At 40.1% G+C, this 20,246-nt stretch overlaps 3 protein-coding genes across 4 annotated transcripts; all 3 read right to left on the bottom strand.

Annotated features, from left to right (window-relative positions):
* Positions 1-107: 107 nt before the first annotated feature.
* Positions 108-2,656, bottom strand: LOC129596168 (uncharacterized). The gene is made up of 4 exons (XM_055493366.1): positions 2,400-2,656; positions 2,063-2,279; positions 1,751-1,870; positions 108-822 (listed from the first exon to the last, which is right to left on the bottom strand). The coding sequence occupies exons 2-4, from the start codon at positions 2,180-2,182 to the stop codon at positions 415-417; spliced, it is 648 nt and encodes a 215-aa protein (XP_055349341.1). The 5' UTR covers positions 2,183-2,279; positions 2,400-2,656; the 3' UTR covers positions 108-414.
* A 1,886-nt stretch (positions 2,657-4,542) lies between these two features.
* On the bottom strand, positions 4,543-12,264 carry LOC129596245 (nuclear receptor subfamily 2 group E member 1-like). Its single transcript, XM_055493472.1, has 7 exons — positions 12,024-12,264; positions 10,010-10,091; positions 6,719-6,873; positions 6,001-6,449; positions 5,798-5,894; positions 5,162-5,344; positions 4,543-4,995 (listed from the first exon to the last, which is right to left on the bottom strand). Exons 1-7 carry the CDS (start codon positions 12,061-12,063, stop codon positions 4,715-4,717), a joined length of 1,287 nt encoding a protein of 428 aa, XP_055349447.1. The 5' UTR covers positions 12,064-12,264; the 3' UTR covers positions 4,543-4,714.
* Positions 12,265-14,928: 2,664 nt separating this feature from the next.
* Positions 14,929-16,598, bottom strand: LOC129596178 (uncharacterized). Of its 2 annotated transcripts, none has more exons than XM_055493376.1 (2): positions 15,589-16,598; positions 14,929-15,237 (listed from the first exon to the last, which is right to left on the bottom strand). In XM_055493376.1, the coding sequence occupies exon 1, from the start codon at positions 16,547-16,549 to the stop codon at positions 15,608-15,610; it is 942 nt and encodes a 313-aa protein (XP_055349351.1). In that variant the 5' UTR covers positions 16,550-16,598; the 3' UTR covers positions 14,929-15,237; positions 15,589-15,607. The 2 variants fall into 2 exon arrangements, with proteins under 2 accessions (XP_055349351.1, XP_055349352.1); XM_055493377.1 differs by having other exon boundaries at positions 14,929-15,232.
* Positions 16,599-20,246: the final 3,648 nt, after the last annotated feature.

The following is a 20,246-nucleotide window of genomic DNA, read 5'->3' as shown; positions in this document are numbered from 1 at the left end:
TACAGACTGATGATCCTTACAACCTGTAGATCCAGATTGGAATAATGATGTATTTCTATCTGTTCACTTGTACGAACAAAAATTTCCTAAAGGTCATTAAAGAGTTTGAAGCGTTTTATTATCGCTCAACGGTCTGGAACCCAAGCGCAGACTCACAGGCATAGAGATGTGACTGTGGATATCACACTGATGTAAAAAATTTAAGTCTGCCTGGTTATTCATGAAAAAACCTTTGCTATAAAGTAAAAAGTCTGTATAACGGCTTCCAGTTGGTTAACAAGTGCGAACTGCAAACCAGTGCAAAGCAATATGTATAATTAAAGGATCAGTCGCGCATAACACAAAACAATTAACCGTCGGTTCTTTTGTGTGCATCCTGATTTTTCAACTTCCGATTCCTCCAAACTGCAAGTTTCAGAGCACTTTGACCAGTTCATTCGTACGTGGCAAGGTGACCATAAAAAATTTCTCCAACTTCTTGCGGACAATCATCACGCCGCAGTATAACGACTCGTCGAATATGAGGCGCGATTTTGCGTTGTTCATCAGGAAATGGCGAAAATCTTCGACGGGCATTTTGACCACCAGATAAATGCCGTTTAGAGCTCCCTCGAGGACACGCCGCAGTTCTTCGCATCCCAGGTAATCCGCCGCACAGTAAGCACGGTATAAGCGTAGTATTCCCTGCTCGACATCCGATTCCCGCAGCTGAGTGTGGGTAGGGAATTGAGCGAAGCGCAGTACCCAAGTGATCCACTCCGACGCACCACTGGTCGCTGTGGGCATCGCGTTGCAGTGTAGGCAATTCAGAACACTGAAGACCTGCAAACAAGCGAATCAATATCCGACCGTGAGTGCGGAGCCAATGTAACCATTACGTTTTATAGTTATTTACATCTGGATTATCCGAAATTACAAAATATTCAGTTCCGATAACGAGCACAGTGATTTGGCTGACTTATTCAATATACTGTGATTTATGAATATTTGCAGTGTTTGTGACATTTCATATTTGTTCATTTCATATTTATTTTTTTATTTACTTATTTTATTTTTACATTATTGTCAATTGCCATGCAGGAAGTAAGTAAGTACTGTATATGAATACTAACTACGTAACCAGGGTCCTCGACACTTTGCCGTTGTAACCAATTTTCTCCCGTTCCACACATCCAATCTGCCCGCTCTAAAGTGCTACAGAATCCTCTCAGTGTCGAGAGTGTTCCTGCATCATCAATTTTCTGGAAAGCCCACTACCCACAGTCCAGTGGTCACTCAAAAGCTTGTTACCATGGTGGTCATTAGCTTAACATGGGCTAACTGTAAATCCCCAGATTGTTACTATGTCTTATTATATCGAATTGTCATTGAAATTAGCGAACTGCGAATAAACAAAATAACAGGTTCTTCTTACGCCTGTTTATTTTGTTCGTGCCTCCTTAATGTAATAGACATCGTGCCATTATTTAATACATATACAGTTAACCTTTTTACATGCTCGAAATCCTAAGACATTATTCATCCGTGCTGGGCTTGTACTGTAAATATGTACCTTTGTTTCGTTCACTGTTCAGGCTTCAGTGCTTACGATAATACGAAAGTAAAACAGTAATTAACTGTTTTCACGTTTCAACAACAGATGGAGTAATTAATTTTCAAGAAATGTTCGACTTTGAGTGGTCGCCGATAAACAACTGGCGCAAATATCTTTCCACGCCTAAATTCAGCTCAATGAAAGTCAAATTCTTACTTTTCTCACAGATGGAGCATCAATATTGACAAAATCCGGAATTGTGATTATCTGCAGAGCAGAGTGTCCACCTTTTTCATCGGCCGTTAAATCCAGAACGTTTCGAATTGTTGAACATTTCTGAAATTAAAAAACTGTATGGTACATAAGTCGATCGGCTATGGAAACGTTCACAGATCCAATTCAAAATCATTCTGTAGTTTTAAGGTACTTACACGTAGCAATTCGATTTGTAATGTGCGTGTACAGACTGAAAGCGGACTTAAACAACAATAATTAACACAATTATTGCTGACAGAGTACGGCCGGTACCTGCACAGCTTCCGGAGGACAAGGAATGCGTACGATCCGGTTTGTATGAGGAACGCGAATGTCCAAGCAAACAGCCACAGCAACAGGTCCTTGATCGTGGCCGGATACGGGCGCATCCATGATGGAGCGTATAGGCGTCTCACAGCGCGCAACTTGAGTTAAAATCTTGGTAGTGTAACCCAGGCAAACGGAGAAAAGGACGAAAAAACCCTGAAGTCTAAACAACAAACGCTGATAAACAGAGGCAATGCCGGATTGCCAGTATGTCGTAAACTGGCTCAAACAAAAACATCAACAGTCAGTCTGACTTGAAAGACCAACTCGTACGGCATCGTACCAGATTGTAAATTCGCAGTAATTTGTGTTCCTGGAGTGTTAAATTGAACGATCACCACTCCCGTTAACAAAGCTGGGTCAAGAATGGGAATTTCAAATGGAACAAGATGCGGGAGAAATTTTCACTGATGGACAGTACGAAATCGGAAATAGTGAAAAACAAATCTACCTTACATTAAGCACGCAAACTTGCAAGTTGCAACTTCACAAAGGATCAAAAAAATTACGAGGTGCCGAATTAGTCATCCGCGTAGTAATATGCATGCCATGATTGTGCGTTTCGGCCGACCGGCACCGCAGTGGCCAAAATATAAGGCGATCTTCCGATGACGCCAAATAATTAATTGTACTCAATTGGCTAAAAAACATTTGCCCCAAAAAAGTGGCGTACAAGCGTACATTTTGGACGAAGCTGTTTATTGGTGGTACTAATATGGTTTTTTATGGTATTGTTTATTGATGGTATAGAAGTATGGTTTATTGATGGTATTATTATTATTATCAAGTAGTCTCTGTCTCCGCAACATTTAATTCAGGGTCACGGATGGTGCGCCTAACTGTAAAGCTGTACAGTACGAGGACATTTGGGTGCTGTGAACTAAGGGTGGGCATTCCAATTCCAATCCAATTCCACGTGGAATTCGATTCCACGGAATCCGCATATTCCAAGAGGCAGTTGGAATGGAATGCGGATTTCGCGGATTCCACGTGGAATTTTTGGAATTCTTTTTCTCCTTGGAATTACCAAAATTAAGCTTTCAAAGGCTTTTTTCAATTAGTCTTAGCTAATTTGCGTTAAAAATCACAAAGTTTACCTTGCATAATTTGACTCTGGGCTCTTAAATTCCGTTTGTCCAAAGCTCAGTGGTTTGCTAAAATCCGATTTTGGCGTGATGGTGAGGGAAGCTTTATAATTTTAAAATATTTATGTCGGGACCCGTAAATTCTCATACTTTAATATTAAACACCTATGTGAATCACTGCTACTCGTTGCGCTATACTGGAGCAAAGGCTAGTGAGACTTAAGGTGTCCACATGCACTGGCGTAATGCACGTTTGATGCAAATCTCATGAAGTAGAGTAAAATGTTATGATTTAAAACTGAAGTGAAACGTGCCGATGAATACTCTGTTTGGCGGTTTGAATGGCGATAGTCGACTACATACTTCATGCCATGAAACAACTGGCACGGCACCTGCCCGGTGTATCTGTATTTTTTTATATCGGCAATCCATCCGCCCACGGTTGCGGCAGGCAATAGCGGTTGGCCAGAAAGTTTTATTTATGAATAAAGAGGAAGGCTCTCACTCGGCAACTTGAGTTAAAATCACGTAATCGTCATCCAGATTTTCGCTTATTACATACTTTGAATTCATTCAATGCATGATAATTTCTACGCATTGTTGCTGCTGAATGATAAATTTGAATGAAAAAGCGTGAATTCATTCAATGCACGTGGACACCATTAGTAAGCAGCGACTCAATTTGAAAATTGCAAATTTGTGTTCCTGGAGTGTTAAATTGAATTCAGCTAGTTAACAGCTGGGCACTGAATAATTTCAAATGGAACAAGATTTAGAATTTTCATGATGGACAGTAGTAAGGAAATAAGTGAAAAAATTTTGTTTAGTTTAACAATAACTTACAGTTCAACTACATACAGCAGCATCATACTATGAGTTTAACTGGTAGAAGAGCAATCTATTTGGCTTATGACTGACGCCGTATGTTGTGATACATCTGAACATTTTGATGAGCCAGAGTTAATTAATTGTAGAAATTACTGAAAAAACTGTCAAATAAATTGCGTAAAAACACATTTTGCGTTAATTTAATTGGTAATTACTAATTCCACTTATTTATTGTTTATTGATTGGAAGCATTATGGAATCCATGGAATTATCTTGATTCCAAATTTTGGAATCCCGAACATTTAATTCCCAATCCGTTCCAACGTTTGAATGATGCCAACTTACTGTGAACATACCCTGCACGATTAGGCTGCGATGAACAGCTGGTTAGCCGTAGCTCGCAACGCTACTGATATCACAGTCTGAATGCAAACGGCTATAAATTTAGTTCACAGCACCCAAATGTCCTCGTATTACTATTACTAGTGTAACACTGTGCAGGAGATGGCATAATAATAATGTGCAAGGATTGTGATTTGTATATAACTAATGTCTTACGCCAGCGCCATCACCGTATAATCAATTAACAACAATTTTCTGTTTCGAGATAAACATATATTGCACATAGTAGCACAATCGATTCAGCATTACAGCCATGAGAGGAAATATTTGGGCACAGTCATTTTCAGAGTCCTCTGGGCATGTCATATCCTTTATGCATATTAAGAATTAACGTGTCAATTGGTACATCGCCCAGGGTTTTCTTGAAAAATAATTCCTGCAGACTCTTGGCTGACACTTGGCTTAATTCTGGTAGCATGAGGAGGAGCTTGCCGAACCGGTTGGGCTGGGTGGGATATGTCGCCTGAATGTAGCGATTAAGATTCATTTGAGCCTGCTCCTGCAGAGCGGATACCATTTGCACTTCCGTTAGAGCGGGACGCGCGTCGTCGTTATTACTCGGACCTGTTGAATAACGCAATGAATGAGGATTAGTTCACAGGGCAACTTAATAATGCACCATGTACCAATAATGTATGATTAAGTTGTGCGTATAATGACAATTGTGTAATGTGCGGTCGCTTCCGGTAAATGCGTAATCTTTTAAGTACACCCGTAAAAGGTTGCTTACTAGGCTTGAAAAGAAGAATGGCGCGCAGGAAAAGGTGCTCATTGCACTCGACTTGCATTTGCCGGAATTTTGTTATGATATCATGGAACAATCGAAAGTCGTCGGCCAGTGCTTTCTCTTCGGCGTCAACCTTGAGATCCATACCGCTGAGTCGGTAATCAGCTTCCGATTTATTTTGATACCCTGCAACGGCAAAACACGGATTGCTCACTTGTTTGTATTTGATCATCATATAAGAGATCATCTACAAGATATCAAAACTGCCCTTTCGCACATTTATTCCACATGCGTATACCATATGCATGTAATATTAATGTTCGCATAATTCCGTTCCTTAGATTACCGATTACGGTATTTCTGCATGTTCAGTTGAATATAACTAATTATCAAATGTTAATACAGTAAAACCTGTGTAATCTGAACACCTCCGGTTCCTTTAAAAGTGTTCAATGTAACCAACTGTTCAATATTCGCAGTAGCTTTTGCAGTATACGCGACGCGCCGGTTCCTACACGGGCGTTCAATATTTGCAGTTGTTCAATCTCACAGAGTTTACGTATACTGTAGCATGGACATTAAACCAAAGGTACTGGGAAGCAGCAAAGTAAACGAGTAAAAGTTCACAATTTTGCTTACGTGTGGCGGCTGCCAGATTCATAATGTCGCCGGGAAAGTATAGCTGTGTTGCGGTTAAAATAAAGAGCTCCTTCCAGCTTCGTTCAATTAATATAAGCTGCAAACCAATAATTTCTCATTAATTATACGAAAGGGTACATGCACCGCTCAAACCTACAAATTAGTGTTGAAATGTACGAAATGCACGCCAGAGCGAGTTGTACCTGATCGGACTGGGGAAGGGCAGAAAACGCTGCCAACTGTCGCAGCCAGTGCAGATTCATAAAAATAATATTTCCCGCTGATTCCCGCATGAAATCCAGACTAGGCACCATGGACGTTCCCAAGAGACCGAAGTTGAAAGGGTATTTGGGTACGGGCTGGCACATACTGGACACCGCTGCACTACGATGCAATGCGGATGGAAAGGTCATGGCAAAGGGATTCGTCCGTAGCGCCAAGGAGCTGCTAGTGTTGTGGAATACCGTACTGACAGCGGTGCTCATGGACATGTTAAGCGGTGACACTGGGAACGATGGCATCGGTGCCGCTAAAGGCAGACAGCCGGGGCGTGTTATCTGGAGATCAACAGGACTGGATTGATCACCGGCGTACAAATTAGCCATTTGTCGGCGAATGGTAGAATGGCGTGGACCTCGTTCGTGTTGCACAGCTGTAAAGGTCACGGAGTATATTAAATGTTATGCACTGCACTGGATGTTTTTTTACCTTAAATTTTTGAACATATTATGCAATCTTTTGCACTGAATAAAGCTTTTTACTCAATGGCATATATTTATGTTTAAGAAGAACAGATAAAACCGTAAAAGTAATGTGTTTGGTGAGTAAGATAAGTTACAGACTTTTTTAGCTTTCAGCTCGGCTTTGTGCTATAAATTCAAAAATAAATTTGTATCGCACATTTTTTAAAAATTTTAATACCATCTTTATTCATTCCAGCGTCCGAACACCGCTTCAGCCGGCATGCGCGGCATTGGTTACGGTGGGCTTTATCTACGGGACAACTGCCTTGGACCCGGGCTTTACACACGTACTGCCGGCTGCGTCGTATGGATCTCTTGAAGAAGCCAGCACATCTGTGTAAAATAAGCAAATTGTATTCATGGCATCAATAACAAAAATTCAGCACATCCCCGGTTTCAGTAATACATCACAATTTACAAAGCTACAGTTGCCAATCGAAATCGCTGAGCTGGTTAGAAACCGTTTACCAGGTGGCTTATGTTTACCCTATGACTATGGAAGCAATCTGTTGTTTTATTTCCTCCATGTGCAAATTTGTACAGGCTTTTATGCCGACTGATCGTTTGATAAAGATATTGTCCAGGTAAAAAGTTGCTACAAGTTTCGCAGTGACATGAAAGACCTTGATTAAAAGTGGTTACTTGTCGTGGTGGAAAAATGCTTTTGACACGTCCACGGCAGCATATATACACACAGTCTGTTAGAGTGGAAATCGACAACGACTCAGCTTGATTGTTGTTCGACATAACAAACGTCACCTTTAACTAACTGCACTGCAACTTTAAAGCGCCCTTGTTATTCATGCTAACTCCATTGATCTTTCTCTCTGTGTCCATGTGCTTGTAGTGACAAAGTGCGCTCTACTCTACTCTGGTCTCCTTTTCGATCACCCTGCCCAAATTGGGGCCATGCTGAACGCCAATCAAATTAGGGAAGGTCGTCGTAATTATGCTCCATTGTCCGGCGACAAATAGATGGCCATAATACAATGCGCACCAGGCAAAACATGCTTCATTAGTTAACTTGATTCGGTGGTTCGTTGCAGGTTAATAAGATTCGTGTCTATCAGGCCCTTAACATTTGTGAGCACCGACGCATGACAATAATAATGTTATACATTCCGATTTGTTTACATTAAACTATGAAACTGAAATACCATTAAAGGTTTCATGCTCCGCCTACTTTAACCGGCAGCCTGCGGCACTCACTTTTCGTTGGTTCTGTTTTTGAATTGTGTAGTTCAGAAATGAATTGTTTATTATACATAACTTAAGTTTTATTTTTTTATTTAAAGGTCAGTGCTAAAACGATTTTCAAGTACGATGCGACACCGAATTTAAAAAGGAAAGATAGTCACTATGAGAATGAGTGGCGGTAATTATGCTGATTGCGCATGGTGTTAATGGCATTAATTAACGCGTCCGCTGTGATGTGATTAACAAGGCGTATTCTTTCTACCGCAGAGTATGTTCTCAAGAACCCAGTGCGCATCAATACCCTCGCCAAAAGACCAAGTCAATGCTCGTAAGACAATGGCACTTGATTGATTCCATTGTTGGCTCATATGCCAAATCATGTCCAAAAGTCTACAGGCTGAAAAGACATACACGGACAATACCATGTACATCCTGTCAAGCAAATAATCGACATACCAGATGCTAATTTTCAATAATGTACAATCTGTACCGTCGGACGTTTCGAACTAGAATTCACAAGAGGCTAGTAATTAATAATACTGATTAAATAAACATTACTAAATTATTAATTTATTTATCACCATCATAGGTTTACATTTTTTTAAGTACTGTTTGTGAAGTTGAGGTGAGGTTACCAAGATAAAAACAATCTGGATTGCACTTCGTAAATATCTGCGAACTGGTTAGTAAAATTTCATAATACTTTCTACTTTGAAGCATTCTGTGAATCTGTACGCGCATAGAATTTGACAAGTATTATTGTGTGGAAAATCTTGTTCGATTAGCTTTGACGCGTTTAACGATCCTCTCAACTTTTCTATGCACGATAAGTTGTTCCGCGAGTTTCGTGTGCGATACTTACAGACCAGTTTGATAAAAGGTCAAAAGAAGCCAGCCTTTTGTAAGGAGGAGTAACAAGTTATAAAAAGATTACTACATGTTACGAGGGGCTTTATCGTGCAGCAGCCTTGTCAACTTCCTCTGTTATTGTTATGAGCAACAACAAACGGCCGGATAATTAAATGATTCTCATCCTTCGTCAAGTATAGCGGATGGTGATGCAGCGCGTACCACGCTGCACTGATGGTGTCGCCAGTTGCAGCTGTGTACGGCGACTCCTCTTTATTTATCGAGAGTCATTCAATGTCGAAAGGCCGACGCCATGTTTAGCTCCGTTGACCATTTAATAACTGTCCCTGTCCCATGTCTCAATATCGTCACTGTGCTAGAAATCCGTATGCGTGTTTAGTGAGCCTTAACTCTTAAAAAACACCGATCGCGAAAACTGGTCATGGCGTTATTCTTTTGATTCACAACACAACCTTACAGACTAACTTGTTGGCTCTACTTGACTCAATCCAAAAATAACAACTATTCGACCTTGATTGTGATGTTGTTGTTCATCAATGCCGGATAAGCAGTTTCTGTAAGATTGGCTTGATACCAAACATCCCATTTTCATAATACACTGCGGCGACACAAAATGCATTGTAAACGATTTTATTATTGGTTAAGGTAGAGAAGTTTATCTTGGTCGAAAGCGAAATCCTGCTTTTTCAAATGACTATGGAGAAACAGCCCTTGAGAAAATCATTCTGTCGTGTTGGATAAATGTGATTTCAAGTTCAACCACAATATGCATGGGAAAGCTAGCTGGGAACATCGCCTGACAAAGGTTTTTGTACATGTATATGTTGGCTTGTTGGAGAAACATTAGAAGGTTGCATACGATGGACTCCAAAATAATGCGGCACTGAAGACTTTGCTAGCCTTTTGCAGTTTCAGTCATCGCTGTCTGGGATAATACGCTTTGCGTTGTACAGTACAATGTACCGGCACTTTTTGAAAGTGACGCACAAATCACAATCTCAAGACCAGTAAAAAGAATAATTAAAGAACTTGCCCGATGAAGCTCAATTTTAGAGATGTAACATGTAGTTAATCGACTGCATTTTTCCAGTGCAGAAACGAACAGTTGTACATACTTGCGAAAACTTACGAGATTACGTAGAAGTAGCCTACGAGGACACATAGAATGATATTAATTTGAGTGCTTTGATGGAATTATTCATGACTGCATCATATAATTCATATTGCAGTTAACTATCAATAAAAACTGTAAAATTAAAATGTACTTTTTATTTGTTTTTTATAAGCAACTACTGTCATGTATAAATGGGATTAAGTACATTGCGCTGTTGGGTTTGTAGCTTAGCTATGTTGGAGCCTAATTATCGCACGGTGGTCACTGGTCATAAGGCGAAAGACTTACCCGTCGCACGCATAAATGCCATAATGTTTTCCGGAAGAATGATCCGAACAGACTTTGCATGGAATGTCAAACAGTATCCGCCCTAGGAGGAAAAAGCACACATACAGAATATATTAGTATTATGCTTCAGTTGGTAAATTACAAACAAAGCAATTTGTTCTAGAGAAAATAGGGGAGAATAAAATGTGCTTAGAATGAAAGGGAACATGAATGGGTCAAGGGAGAGACCCCATGTTACAAATCCGCAGGTGGGGGTAGCCGTGTTAATCCCGGCCTTGTTCCGCGTCCTACGCAACGGCACTTGATGGCCAAAGCTCTATACACGAGGATGGGAGCATGTGTATAAGGACACCAATTGGTAACAGACTTTCTTAGCACCCCTACCATCGACCTTTACTGCGTGCTGCTGTATTCACCAGGTGACAAACAATGGAGAGTCGACTCGACTTTTCTTTGGACGGGCCCGATTCATCGGAAAGGCAGAAAGCTAGAACAATTCATTTTCTTCACTTGTGTATATTATGATCATTCGTGGTACCCGTGTGTTCAATTACTGGTGGACACAATAACCAACCACATTCTTTGGACGATCAGTGCAAGTTATGAACACAGCTATACGCCAGTGCTGCTTTTCCGTCAATTGACACAGTCAACCAAAAGTTAGCTTGGATGCGCTAATCCTACATTTTTGCCCGGTAGCCATGCCATTCATCGTGCGTTTTGTCTTTTGTCAATCGCCCAAATGTCGACTGCATTTGCTTCAGCCGTGGTGAAAACGGAAAGATTGTTGCTCCGTCTCTGACTTTTAGCTTATTGCAGTGAGACTTTTAGTCATTTGTAAGTGGCTTCTAACTGGGCGCGGGGACCACCCTGGCGATTCACCGCGATCGCACCTTGCGATACGCTACTGGATATTTAATTAATAATTTCTTAATTAACGTCAATTACCGTACCATCCCACCTCTTAGGCTTTTTGACGTGCTCTTTTCGGCTACTGTTTCGACGTTTGTGCAAACTTAAAAGCATTACAATTACAAAAAATCATGTTACCTGAAACTTTAACTCAATACGCATCAGCGTCATTACGGTACTAAGTTCAAAGAATTTGTTGAATTATCCTGAATTTTTAATATTTTGCGAGAATATTCGTGAATGGTCCTGGAGTAATTATATTTCTTTGCTTGATCCTGCACGAAGTACACTGTTTCAGTTATTATTAAAACAGACAAAGTAAGCAGTTTTGTGTAAGGTCACCGTTAGTATGATATGTATACCCTCGTACTCTGCAAACTGGGTAATCATGTATTATTGAACACAGAATCGTCAGAGTGCTTACGGTTCCTTGAAAACATTACTTAGTTTGATAACATTACATAGTCTGCGCTTAAAAAGCCAGTCTAAGTCAATCATTTCAAAACTGCTTGAAACATGCAGAGAAAATTTAATAAAAGAAATTCCAAAAACAACGAAATTCCGGATACTAATTTTTACCTACTTGACTCAAATTATTAAATGTAAGTAATGTGTAATAAGTAAAGGTAACGCATTATAATCTTCGTGTCTGTACACTGTAAAAATCACATCTTTCAAACTCCATTCCTTGTGAGTCAGTTTTTATATTAATTATAGGGGCAAGAAAGGTTTTGTCAAAATTTCTACGCAATACGACTGTCAAAACCAAAACACTAGAAGTAAAGTTGTTCATGTGAGTTTATATCGCTTATAGTTCCGTAAAGTACTTACTGTAATTCTAAGGAGTTTTCTTACGAGTAATGCCTGTAATGGTATTGGCACAAAGCAACACACATTTAAATTAGCTCAACTTTCTCTCTTATAAATGAAGTTAATATCGACGTTTAGGGCTAATAAGTAGAAATTTTTTTCAAAGTTACAACGATAACAAAATTTTGACTCTGTTTTGAATTGATTAACAATCTATTATGACTACCTAACTTTTGCGCAAAATTAGCCGGGATTAAGCTTTCACATATTAAAAAAATATGTTTTTGCTTACCGGATGAAGAAACGGAGCCACATTCTTTGTTAATAGACATTTTTATTGTGTCTTTGTTCGGTAGTCGGTGGCTAATCCGTAAACCGTCTGGTTTGGGTGACTTCCGGCGATGTTTGGCAATCTATCGCGGCACTGTTGGCGAAAATGGCTAGAGAAATCTGTGAAATGCTAGAAAAAGTCGATAGATTATCTAAAGCCAGGACTCAACACAACTGCACAATTTCTCAATTCACAAGAAGCCACGTAAATAGCTAGACAACATTAAAAGGCTCTAAGCAAATGACATCTAATTTGATTCCGGCTGATGGACGAATAGAAGGCAAATCTATCGGGCGGTGCTTGAGACATTGTCCTCAGTGTGCACGCTGATTGGTCGGTATGGAGTACCGACGAAGCAAAGAGCGCGAAAGCGCGCTGGCTGCCCAGCCGCCAACAATACACACTTTTGCCTTTCTGTACATCGTTTTTCCGATTTTGCGCACAGAATGGTTGTTTAATAGAAAGTGCCAATAAAGTTATTGCCGTACAAGAGCCGCTACTTGAATTCGTGATTCACGGTAGCTAAAACGCACCGCTGGTTGACCCTGCTCGACAATCAGCCCAGATCAAATATGAAAACAACGATCATCCAAATTGGGCCTTATGATAAAAATCCATTATTGACGGTTGAGGGTACTAGTCTAACCAAGCGGCGCATCGGATGGGCAGGATGGCACCAGTATTGTACACTTGCCTTTCGAATGGTCAAGCGAATAACACACTTAACTGGCTTGAAGCTTTTTTTATTCCGAAGCGGGTACCGTTCAATTTACAAATTATGAGAATACCGATAATACGACACTCCATTGCTTCCGCATCTTTCTTTAATGTTATGAGGGATCCAGTATTCATATTTTATATGTAATCATGCTCAGATTTTTGTGTGTCTTTGCACAGGTTAACCAGCACAAACGAAAGTTCTTAATTATTTCTTTCATTCGTGCAAATTTATGCATTGTTTCCGTGTTTCTCAGCAAAAACATTTTACAAATCACTCTGCGACACCAGAAACAGAAAATCCTTCCGAAATTGGCACCGCTTACTGGTATAGCAGTGTTATAAGCTTATTTCGCAGTTTTGCTTACGGTTATTACATCAGCAAAGCCGAAAATGAAAGGTGTAGCTTTTCAGCTTGGCGCAAAATTCTTTTATAACCTGTCCTTCGTTGTCTTTGTGTGCTGCGGTTCGTTGTTGCCATAATATGACTACAAGCTACAGGGATAACGAAACAAACAAGAGAAATTAAGTAATTAGCCACCGAGTTACTGACTGCTGTTGAATGACCAGCCAGAATACTAACCGATTAAGTCGGCGGAAATTGTTCTTTATTGCCTTATTCTGATCGACTCAAGAGTGTAATACAAGTGTTGACAGCGCCAGTAGAGCGCAAAAAACTAGCAGTTGTCGTCGTTGATTAAGAAATGGTAAAAGTCTGTTCAAGTGAGCCTGTGGGCGCTTTTGGAAACGGTCAAGAAGGCATGCCGATTACTTAGCTCGTTGGCCAGTTGCGCGATGGCTTTTTCGGAAAATCACACTCAATCATTTCATAAATTCAATATACGTTTTCCGGCAGCCAAGTGTTGTATTATCCCGGCTTTATTAAGAAGTACCTCAACTCGTGTCTGCCGGTGCCGACTTCACCATAACTCCTTGAAAAATGATTGAGTTTTATTCGTGGCTGACAAGAATGTTGCCTTCTTATTACTGCTTTTATGCACGGCTGCATTGTTTCGGCTATTATATTGTGTGGATTGATATATTCAATAGACTTCGCTTTTCTACCGTATAGCACACACAAGCCTCTTGACAATCCTCGTGTTACTGGCACGGCCCAAAATCGTTATTAACACCCTATAGGCTACCCTTTACAAGTTGACTCGGCTGGGTAATTCCTCCATTTGATTGCAGATTTAACCAAGCTGATCATGAGCTGTGGTATTGTTAACTATTCAACTTGCCGAGTTTATGGTTGATTTCTATGGGGGCAAATGTAGACATTTGCCACCGCATCGGAATAAGAATAAAAGGCCATCTGTGTTCCTTCTGTTTTGCTGGTGTGAAGCATGCCCAGTTTTTCTCTTCATAACGATAATATGAAGTAGCCCGTAGTACATTTACGATATTATTGGCGCGATATTGCAATTTGCATTGCATTATCGGGCATTCATATTTTAACTATATGGGCGGGATCAGGCAGGCGTTAATCTTGACAACGAAATAAGGTGCACGCATGGAATGTTGGGAAATCAAGAAGCCGAATTCATTATTCTACTTTACCCTTATAAATTTATGCCGTTTGTAGCTGCTGTGGAACTCCTAATTTCGCGAAAGCCTAAGAAATATTATTAGAACACTTACGAGTGTTTCGTATGTTGATTTCTAATTAGGTGCTTTTATAAGTGCTGCAGTACCAACAAACGCATTACACTATTACAGGAGCTCCAGTCGGGGACAACCATAAGGACGCGCAAAGGGTTGGTTTGTTAAGATTTGATGTAACGGAGCCTTCTTTTACTGAGTAATTAATTTTAACTTAGTGATTATAACTACTAGCACGCTGCTGCACATGTACAATATTGGAGTAGTTCTTGTTCGTGCGAAGGCATATGGAATCTGTATATTGTTACAGTGTTTCCGACATTTATACTGTTATTGTGAGCACTAATGTGAGTATGAAATTATGGATATGGCAGTAACAGCTATCTTGAATTGTACAATACAGTTTGTATTGTTATTCTTGGTAGGTGCGGAATTAACACAGATAAACTGCAGAATAGCAAATCGGCAGCAGATAAGCCGAAAGATTTGCCGATAATCAAAATGTCGGTGAAATCGCGATTTGAATTCTAGGTGAAAGTGTCAGATGTTTTACAAGAAGCTTTTAATTTCCGCTATCATATAACGCACTGACTGCGAGGACATATTACAAATATGTCAGAAATGTTCATGAAAAAGACAAATCCATAAAGTTCGCGATCGAAATGAAATCTATAATTTTTGAACGCAGAATAGCAACGCCTTTTTTATTGTGGGAAGTTTTAGAAACTGAAAATAATCAGTCCAAATGTTTGTTAAGTCCATTATGCAGTCCATTAACCAGTCCAATGGATCGATGTTTGCTACCAACTGTGCAGTAAGCAGGCAAGGTGGTGCAGGGTTAAACCTTCTATCTACACTGGAAAAATACCACATATGACGTTAGTTTTTAATTCGTCTTGTTGTTGCCTAATGCCTAATGCTGTATGCTGTTGTAGATGCGACTAATTAGCTTTCTATTTATGTAATTATCCCAAAACAAATTGTTTTACTTTACATAACCGGAGTTGACACCGATCCCACACCATAAATTGAATTATACAGTGCATATATGCACTGTATATAATTATATGCAGTTGTTCAGAAAATAGACGAGCAACAAAACCCGGATATAAATATAATATCAAAGCGTTCGACATTAACTATTTGATTTTAATAGCCAGCACATAGTTATACAATGTCCATTATGAGATGATTGCTTAAAGGTCACCTCCTGCCACTATGTATGTTTATGGTCTCCAACGTTTGGCATGATGCTGGAAGTACAGCTGCTCATCGTTATAGGGAGTCGCGACAAAGGTGCTTTCCGTTACCACTTGTCCGATAATCTCCTCATGTGCATTGACATCACGCTGCACCGAGATGGTCTGCAGTACCGAGCCCACGGGGATCTGCGCCAGATGCGTACGGAAATCGTTGGGAGTCGAGGCACTCCAGCCCAGATCACGGTTGGGAGTGAAGGTGATGCGGTACGGTGCCCGGATCGCCGCCGGGACATTCCCGTCCGAATCAATGCAGGCGTGCTCATACAGCGGCAGATTCTCCTCCTTTTCCGGTCGATCCCAGGTGCTGTCACCCGGCAGTAAGTGAAGTGACAGGGCAAAAGCCTTAGCCAGGATCTTCAGGGCCAGCGAGGACGGTCCGGCAATGACGTTCCAGAAGGGATTCTGTAGGAAGTTGCGGTTGGTACCCTGACCGTCCAGGGAGAACATGGCGATGATGTTCAGAGAGGGGTGGTTGCGGACGAACAGTTTCAGTGCCATACCGGGAGTAAAAGCCTCCGGGTCAAACTTGGCCAATGACAGGCGCAGGAGACCTTTGGAGTTGTGGTTGGCTTTGAAAACACCAGAGTAGGTGGAGTTGGCGAACATGCGCATCTCCACTTTCGCCGTGGCACCGTAGGTGTGGATGAGCTTTTGGCGGCCGGGGTCACCGAGCTCATCGCTGACAGTGGTGAAGCGAGCAGCTAGGAAGGAGGGAACAAAGAGCTGTGGCATGCTCAGCACCCCGGGATTGTCAGTGGGATAAGCGCCGCTGTATTGGCGCGCATTGATCAGGCTCCACAGAGCATCCCGTTTGCCGTCGTTGGACAGGCCATCGTAGCCCGGGGGGAGTGCGGCCAGGGCGCAGTGTACGAACAGGGCGATCAGAACAATGTAGCGCGTGGCCATGTTGGCGGTTAGAAATTGTGAATGTTTTGAGTGAGGTTGCAGAGCGTATTGGCGACAAATATATATATCGGTGCCGGTGGTTGCGCATCTTTAGCGCAGATTACAGTGCAGGCATTGTATTTTATCGGTGTATTTCTTGACGGGTGATTGTCTTGCTGTTGTGTGGGTACCATCGCGATCACTCTTAAATGACTACGGCGAAATCGGTATGTATCAATAAACGAATCTGTCGAGCGTCTTTGTAACGTAATCGGAGTGGGACAAAGTGTAGATACATGCAAAATAGTATTGTTTATTGTTCGTCATGTCAAAGTATTTTGTTGTACAAATCTGTGAAAATCGGCAACCTTGATAAGGATTGCCTTCGATTTTTTGGCAGAGAAATTACTAATTAATCAATCAGCACAACAACGGGCTCTATTTTTACCCATCTCTCCACTGCAACTAGGTACGTCTGCTTGATTGTTTGGCAGTTGAATAACCACAGTTAGAGATCTATATACAAGTAGAGCTGCATGGTCACCTTGAAAACCCATTTGAAAACGGCGACCAAAATAATTATTGGTTATCTCTTTATAAATAACCAATTTCAAAACCATAATTTTTCAAACAACGGGAGTTACGCAATTAGTTTTAATTGGATATTAGTACAACTGCTCTTCTGGCGCAGTTAAAAGTGCATAGAAGTGTTAAGTGCCTTCGTATAAGCAGTCTGCCTTATCAAAATGAACTACGACCTACGTTTCCTGTACAAAACACGAGCACACAAAGTCACAAAGCACGTGTAACATGTTGTACGGTGTAAATGAGCGATCCAAACACGGTATGTACAGCAGAAATGTCGGTGAATTTCGGCAAATCACAATAATGCGTGAAAGTATCCGCAGTCTGCGAATTACCTAGGCCTGCGCATCGCAGGTGGTTTCCGAAACAATTAGCCGAATAAAGCAAAATAATCGCAAAGTACGGCTGTGTTTTTATGTAAAATTATGGCACAGATCCAGATTAAAATAAGTGTCAACAATTAATGACGTTTGTGTTTCTCAAGCCATGAAATTGCCAATAGTTAACATAATTTTTATTAAATAATTTATATTTATTGAAATTCAAGTCGTGGCCATCGTTTCAGTATCATGTAAAATTTCACTATTGGGCTGGTCGACCATAGCATGCCGCCCGCGTCAAATACCGCAAATGATTGTCAAGCCATCCGCCCGCAGGCGGCAAATACGCTTTACCAGCTGCGCTACCGTCTCACTAGATCATCACGACTGATCGAATCCTGCTGGAGGGTTGGGATGCGTGTTATTCACGCAATTCGGTTCATTTAACGCACTTAGCGTCTTGTTCAGTGACGGCGTTCACACATCCACTCTAACATGAAATCCATTGGAAGTGTCGCTGTTCAGAGCTTAAGCGAAAGCATGAATACGCAAATAAGGCGAAAAACTTTCGCTTTGTTCTTCGACAGCTAAAAGGGTATGTGATAGGAACAATATTAAAAAATTCATAGATTGTAAATTTTTTGTTTGTTATTGTCAGGCATATTTTCAGATTAGATAAAGCTCAGGACCGTTTTAACTTTGATGCTGTAATAGTGAGAAACTGACACTTGTAGCGGAAGCTCCGCAGTCAAAATTTTACTATTTCTAGGAGTGAAACCTTTAATAAGTATTGCAATAAAAGTACAAAATAAATAACAAACGAATGAAAGTCTACTATTCTTACATTTATTTCCAAGGAATGTGTATTAACTCTGCTATAAAACAAACTTTGTGCAATGCAACCGCAAGTACGCTCTGTAAACGCACAGTAACCATATAATAACACTTTTTACCTTTTGGTCCTTTTTTTAATAAATTAAAAAAAAATTGCATCCGCACAAACTACAGCGCCGAAAACTACAGCAGAAAGCCGCTTTAAAACTCAGCTGTAAATTACAGATTTCACAACAAATAAATTTTTGGCGACACTTACATAAGCACTTAGGTTAAGACTTTGATTAGAACTAATATCAGCACTCGGGTTAAGACATTGATCATAACTAACACCAGCACTCGGGTTTACATTCCGGTGAGCACTAGCAATAGCACTCTGATTAAGACACTTGAAACTAAGGACCACATAAGCACGACAGTTGCAATTAACCACCGTTGCGTTTGACCCCGGAAAGATTCAGGTCCAAACAGAATCAGTTTTTTCTTAATTCCATCAGGCTATCAATCAAAAAAAAGATCCCAACAAAAATGTTCCAGTTCAGCGTTTTCAAGTTCAAAAGACTGAACTTTCTTCGTTAGCGTCGAGGTCGAGAAATCACTCTACCAGGACCTCGGTCGAGGTAGCGAAATCACCTTAACAAACAGTTTCAACTGTTATCAATAATCTGTTTATGCATTGTTTCAGTTCCACAGCGAGCTTCAAATTTGTAAGTTAAATGTCTTTCTTTTTCTTTCGGGATTTCGGTTTTAATTGCTGAGCTGTAGATAGCGGATTATGTGCGAAAAGAAGCTGTCGGCCGTGAATTAAAGCTACCTGGCAAAAATGTTTCGATTGGTCGGTTTATTTAGCCTTCGCGCCAGCAACTGCTCTAAAATGGACTAGTTTTACATTTTTCAGTTTAAATATTTGTTCTGAAGCAAAAAATTAAATCCATTTAAAGATTTCCCTTCTGGCATCTAGCGCTTTTTGTGGCCTGATCTGGCACAGTTGCACCGAACCATTGGTTTGCAATTTTGCATTTGCGAGAATGCTTGGAAAGAGACTGCAAAGAGACTTCAACATTTATTGTGCATTTGCCTTCAATATTTGGCGCAGTTGCATAACAGCTAGCCGTTATGAGAGTGCATCGTAGCAATTGACGGTTGTTAATGTTAGTTTTACCAAAAGTCTTAACTAGAGTACTCTTGTCAGTGCTTACTTGAGTGTTAACCTAAGTGCTGGTGTTAGTCCTAATCAAAATCTTAACCCGAGTGCTCATGTTAGTGATGTTGAAAGGTGCAACTTGAGTAAATAACAAAATCTAGATGTCTCTAAAATTCTGTTAAGTAGAGCCTTAAGCGTCTTTAGTAAACTTTTCACTTTTTAACTTCTGAATTTTTTGTTTCAGTTGTGAGCAAAAAAAAACATTCAAAAAGAAGAAAAGCTAGCCACTTTTTGAACAGTTACTATTATCCAACAATTGAAGCAACTTTTTTTTCTTTTAAAAAAACACCTGTTTGAATTTTCTTCTCTAGTTCTAAACAAAACAAACGTTTTAAAAACAAAAAAATTCTGTTATAAACAGTTAATATTAATATTTCTACAAACGATGCCCATGTCTTTGAATAAATAATGAAAAAATTTGAGAATTTAAGATCGTTGCGTAAAACATGAATAGCTGAAATATTAGCAACGGTTCAAATAGCTTGTAGAATGGTTTGGCTCAATGGCTACCATTCAAAAAGAAGAAAAGCTAGCCATTTTTTGAACAGTTACTATTATCCAACAATTGAAGCAACTTTTTTTTCTTTTAAAAAAACACCTGTTTGAATTTTCTTCTCTAGTTCTAAACAAAACAAACGTTTTAAAAACAAAAAAATTCTGTTATAAACAGTTAATATTAATATTTCTACAAACGATGCCCATGTCTTTGAATAAATAATGAAAAAATTTGAGAATTTAAGATCGTTGCGTAAAACATGAATAGCTGAAATATTAG

This window comes from Paramacrobiotus metropolitanus, unplaced genomic scaffold (assembly GCF_019649055.1).
Source record: "Paramacrobiotus metropolitanus isolate TYO unplaced genomic scaffold, Prichtersi_v1.0 Parri_scaffold0000087, whole genome shotgun sequence".
In the NCBI taxonomy this organism is placed as follows: Eukaryota; Metazoa; Tardigrada; class Eutardigrada; order Parachela; family Macrobiotidae; genus Paramacrobiotus; species Paramacrobiotus metropolitanus.
The sequence above is the reverse complement of the archived record's forward strand: the minus strand, read 5'-3'. Positions and strand labels throughout refer to the sequence as shown.

Coding starts and splice junctions, on each gene's coding strand:
- LOC129596178 (XM_055493376.1), bottom strand. CDS start 16,549: ATGGCCACGCGCTACATTGTTCTGATCGCCCTGTTCGTACACTGCGCC.
- LOC129596168 (XM_055493366.1), bottom strand. CDS start 2,182: ATGGATGCGCCCGTATCCGGCCACGATCAAGGACCTGTTGCTGTGGCT. Junction 1,871..2,062: donor GTCCTCCGGAAGCTGTGCAG/GTACCGGCCGTA, acceptor TTTTAATTTCAG/AAATGTTCAACAATTCGAAA. Junction 823..1,750: donor ATGCTCCATCTGTGAGAAAA/GTAAGAATTTGA, acceptor GCTTGTTTGCAG/GTCTTCAGTGTTCTGAATTG.
- LOC129596245 (XM_055493472.1), bottom strand. CDS start 12,063: ATGTCTATTAACAAAGAATGTGGCTCCGTTTCTTCATCCG. Junction 5,895..6,000: donor CCCTTCCCCAGTCCGATCAG/GTACAACTCGCT, acceptor ATTGGTTTGCAG/CTTATATTAATTGAACGAAG. Junction 5,345..5,797: donor GAATCTGGCAGCCGCCACAC/GTAAGCAAAATT, acceptor TTGCCGTTGCAG/GGTATCAAAATAAATCGGAA.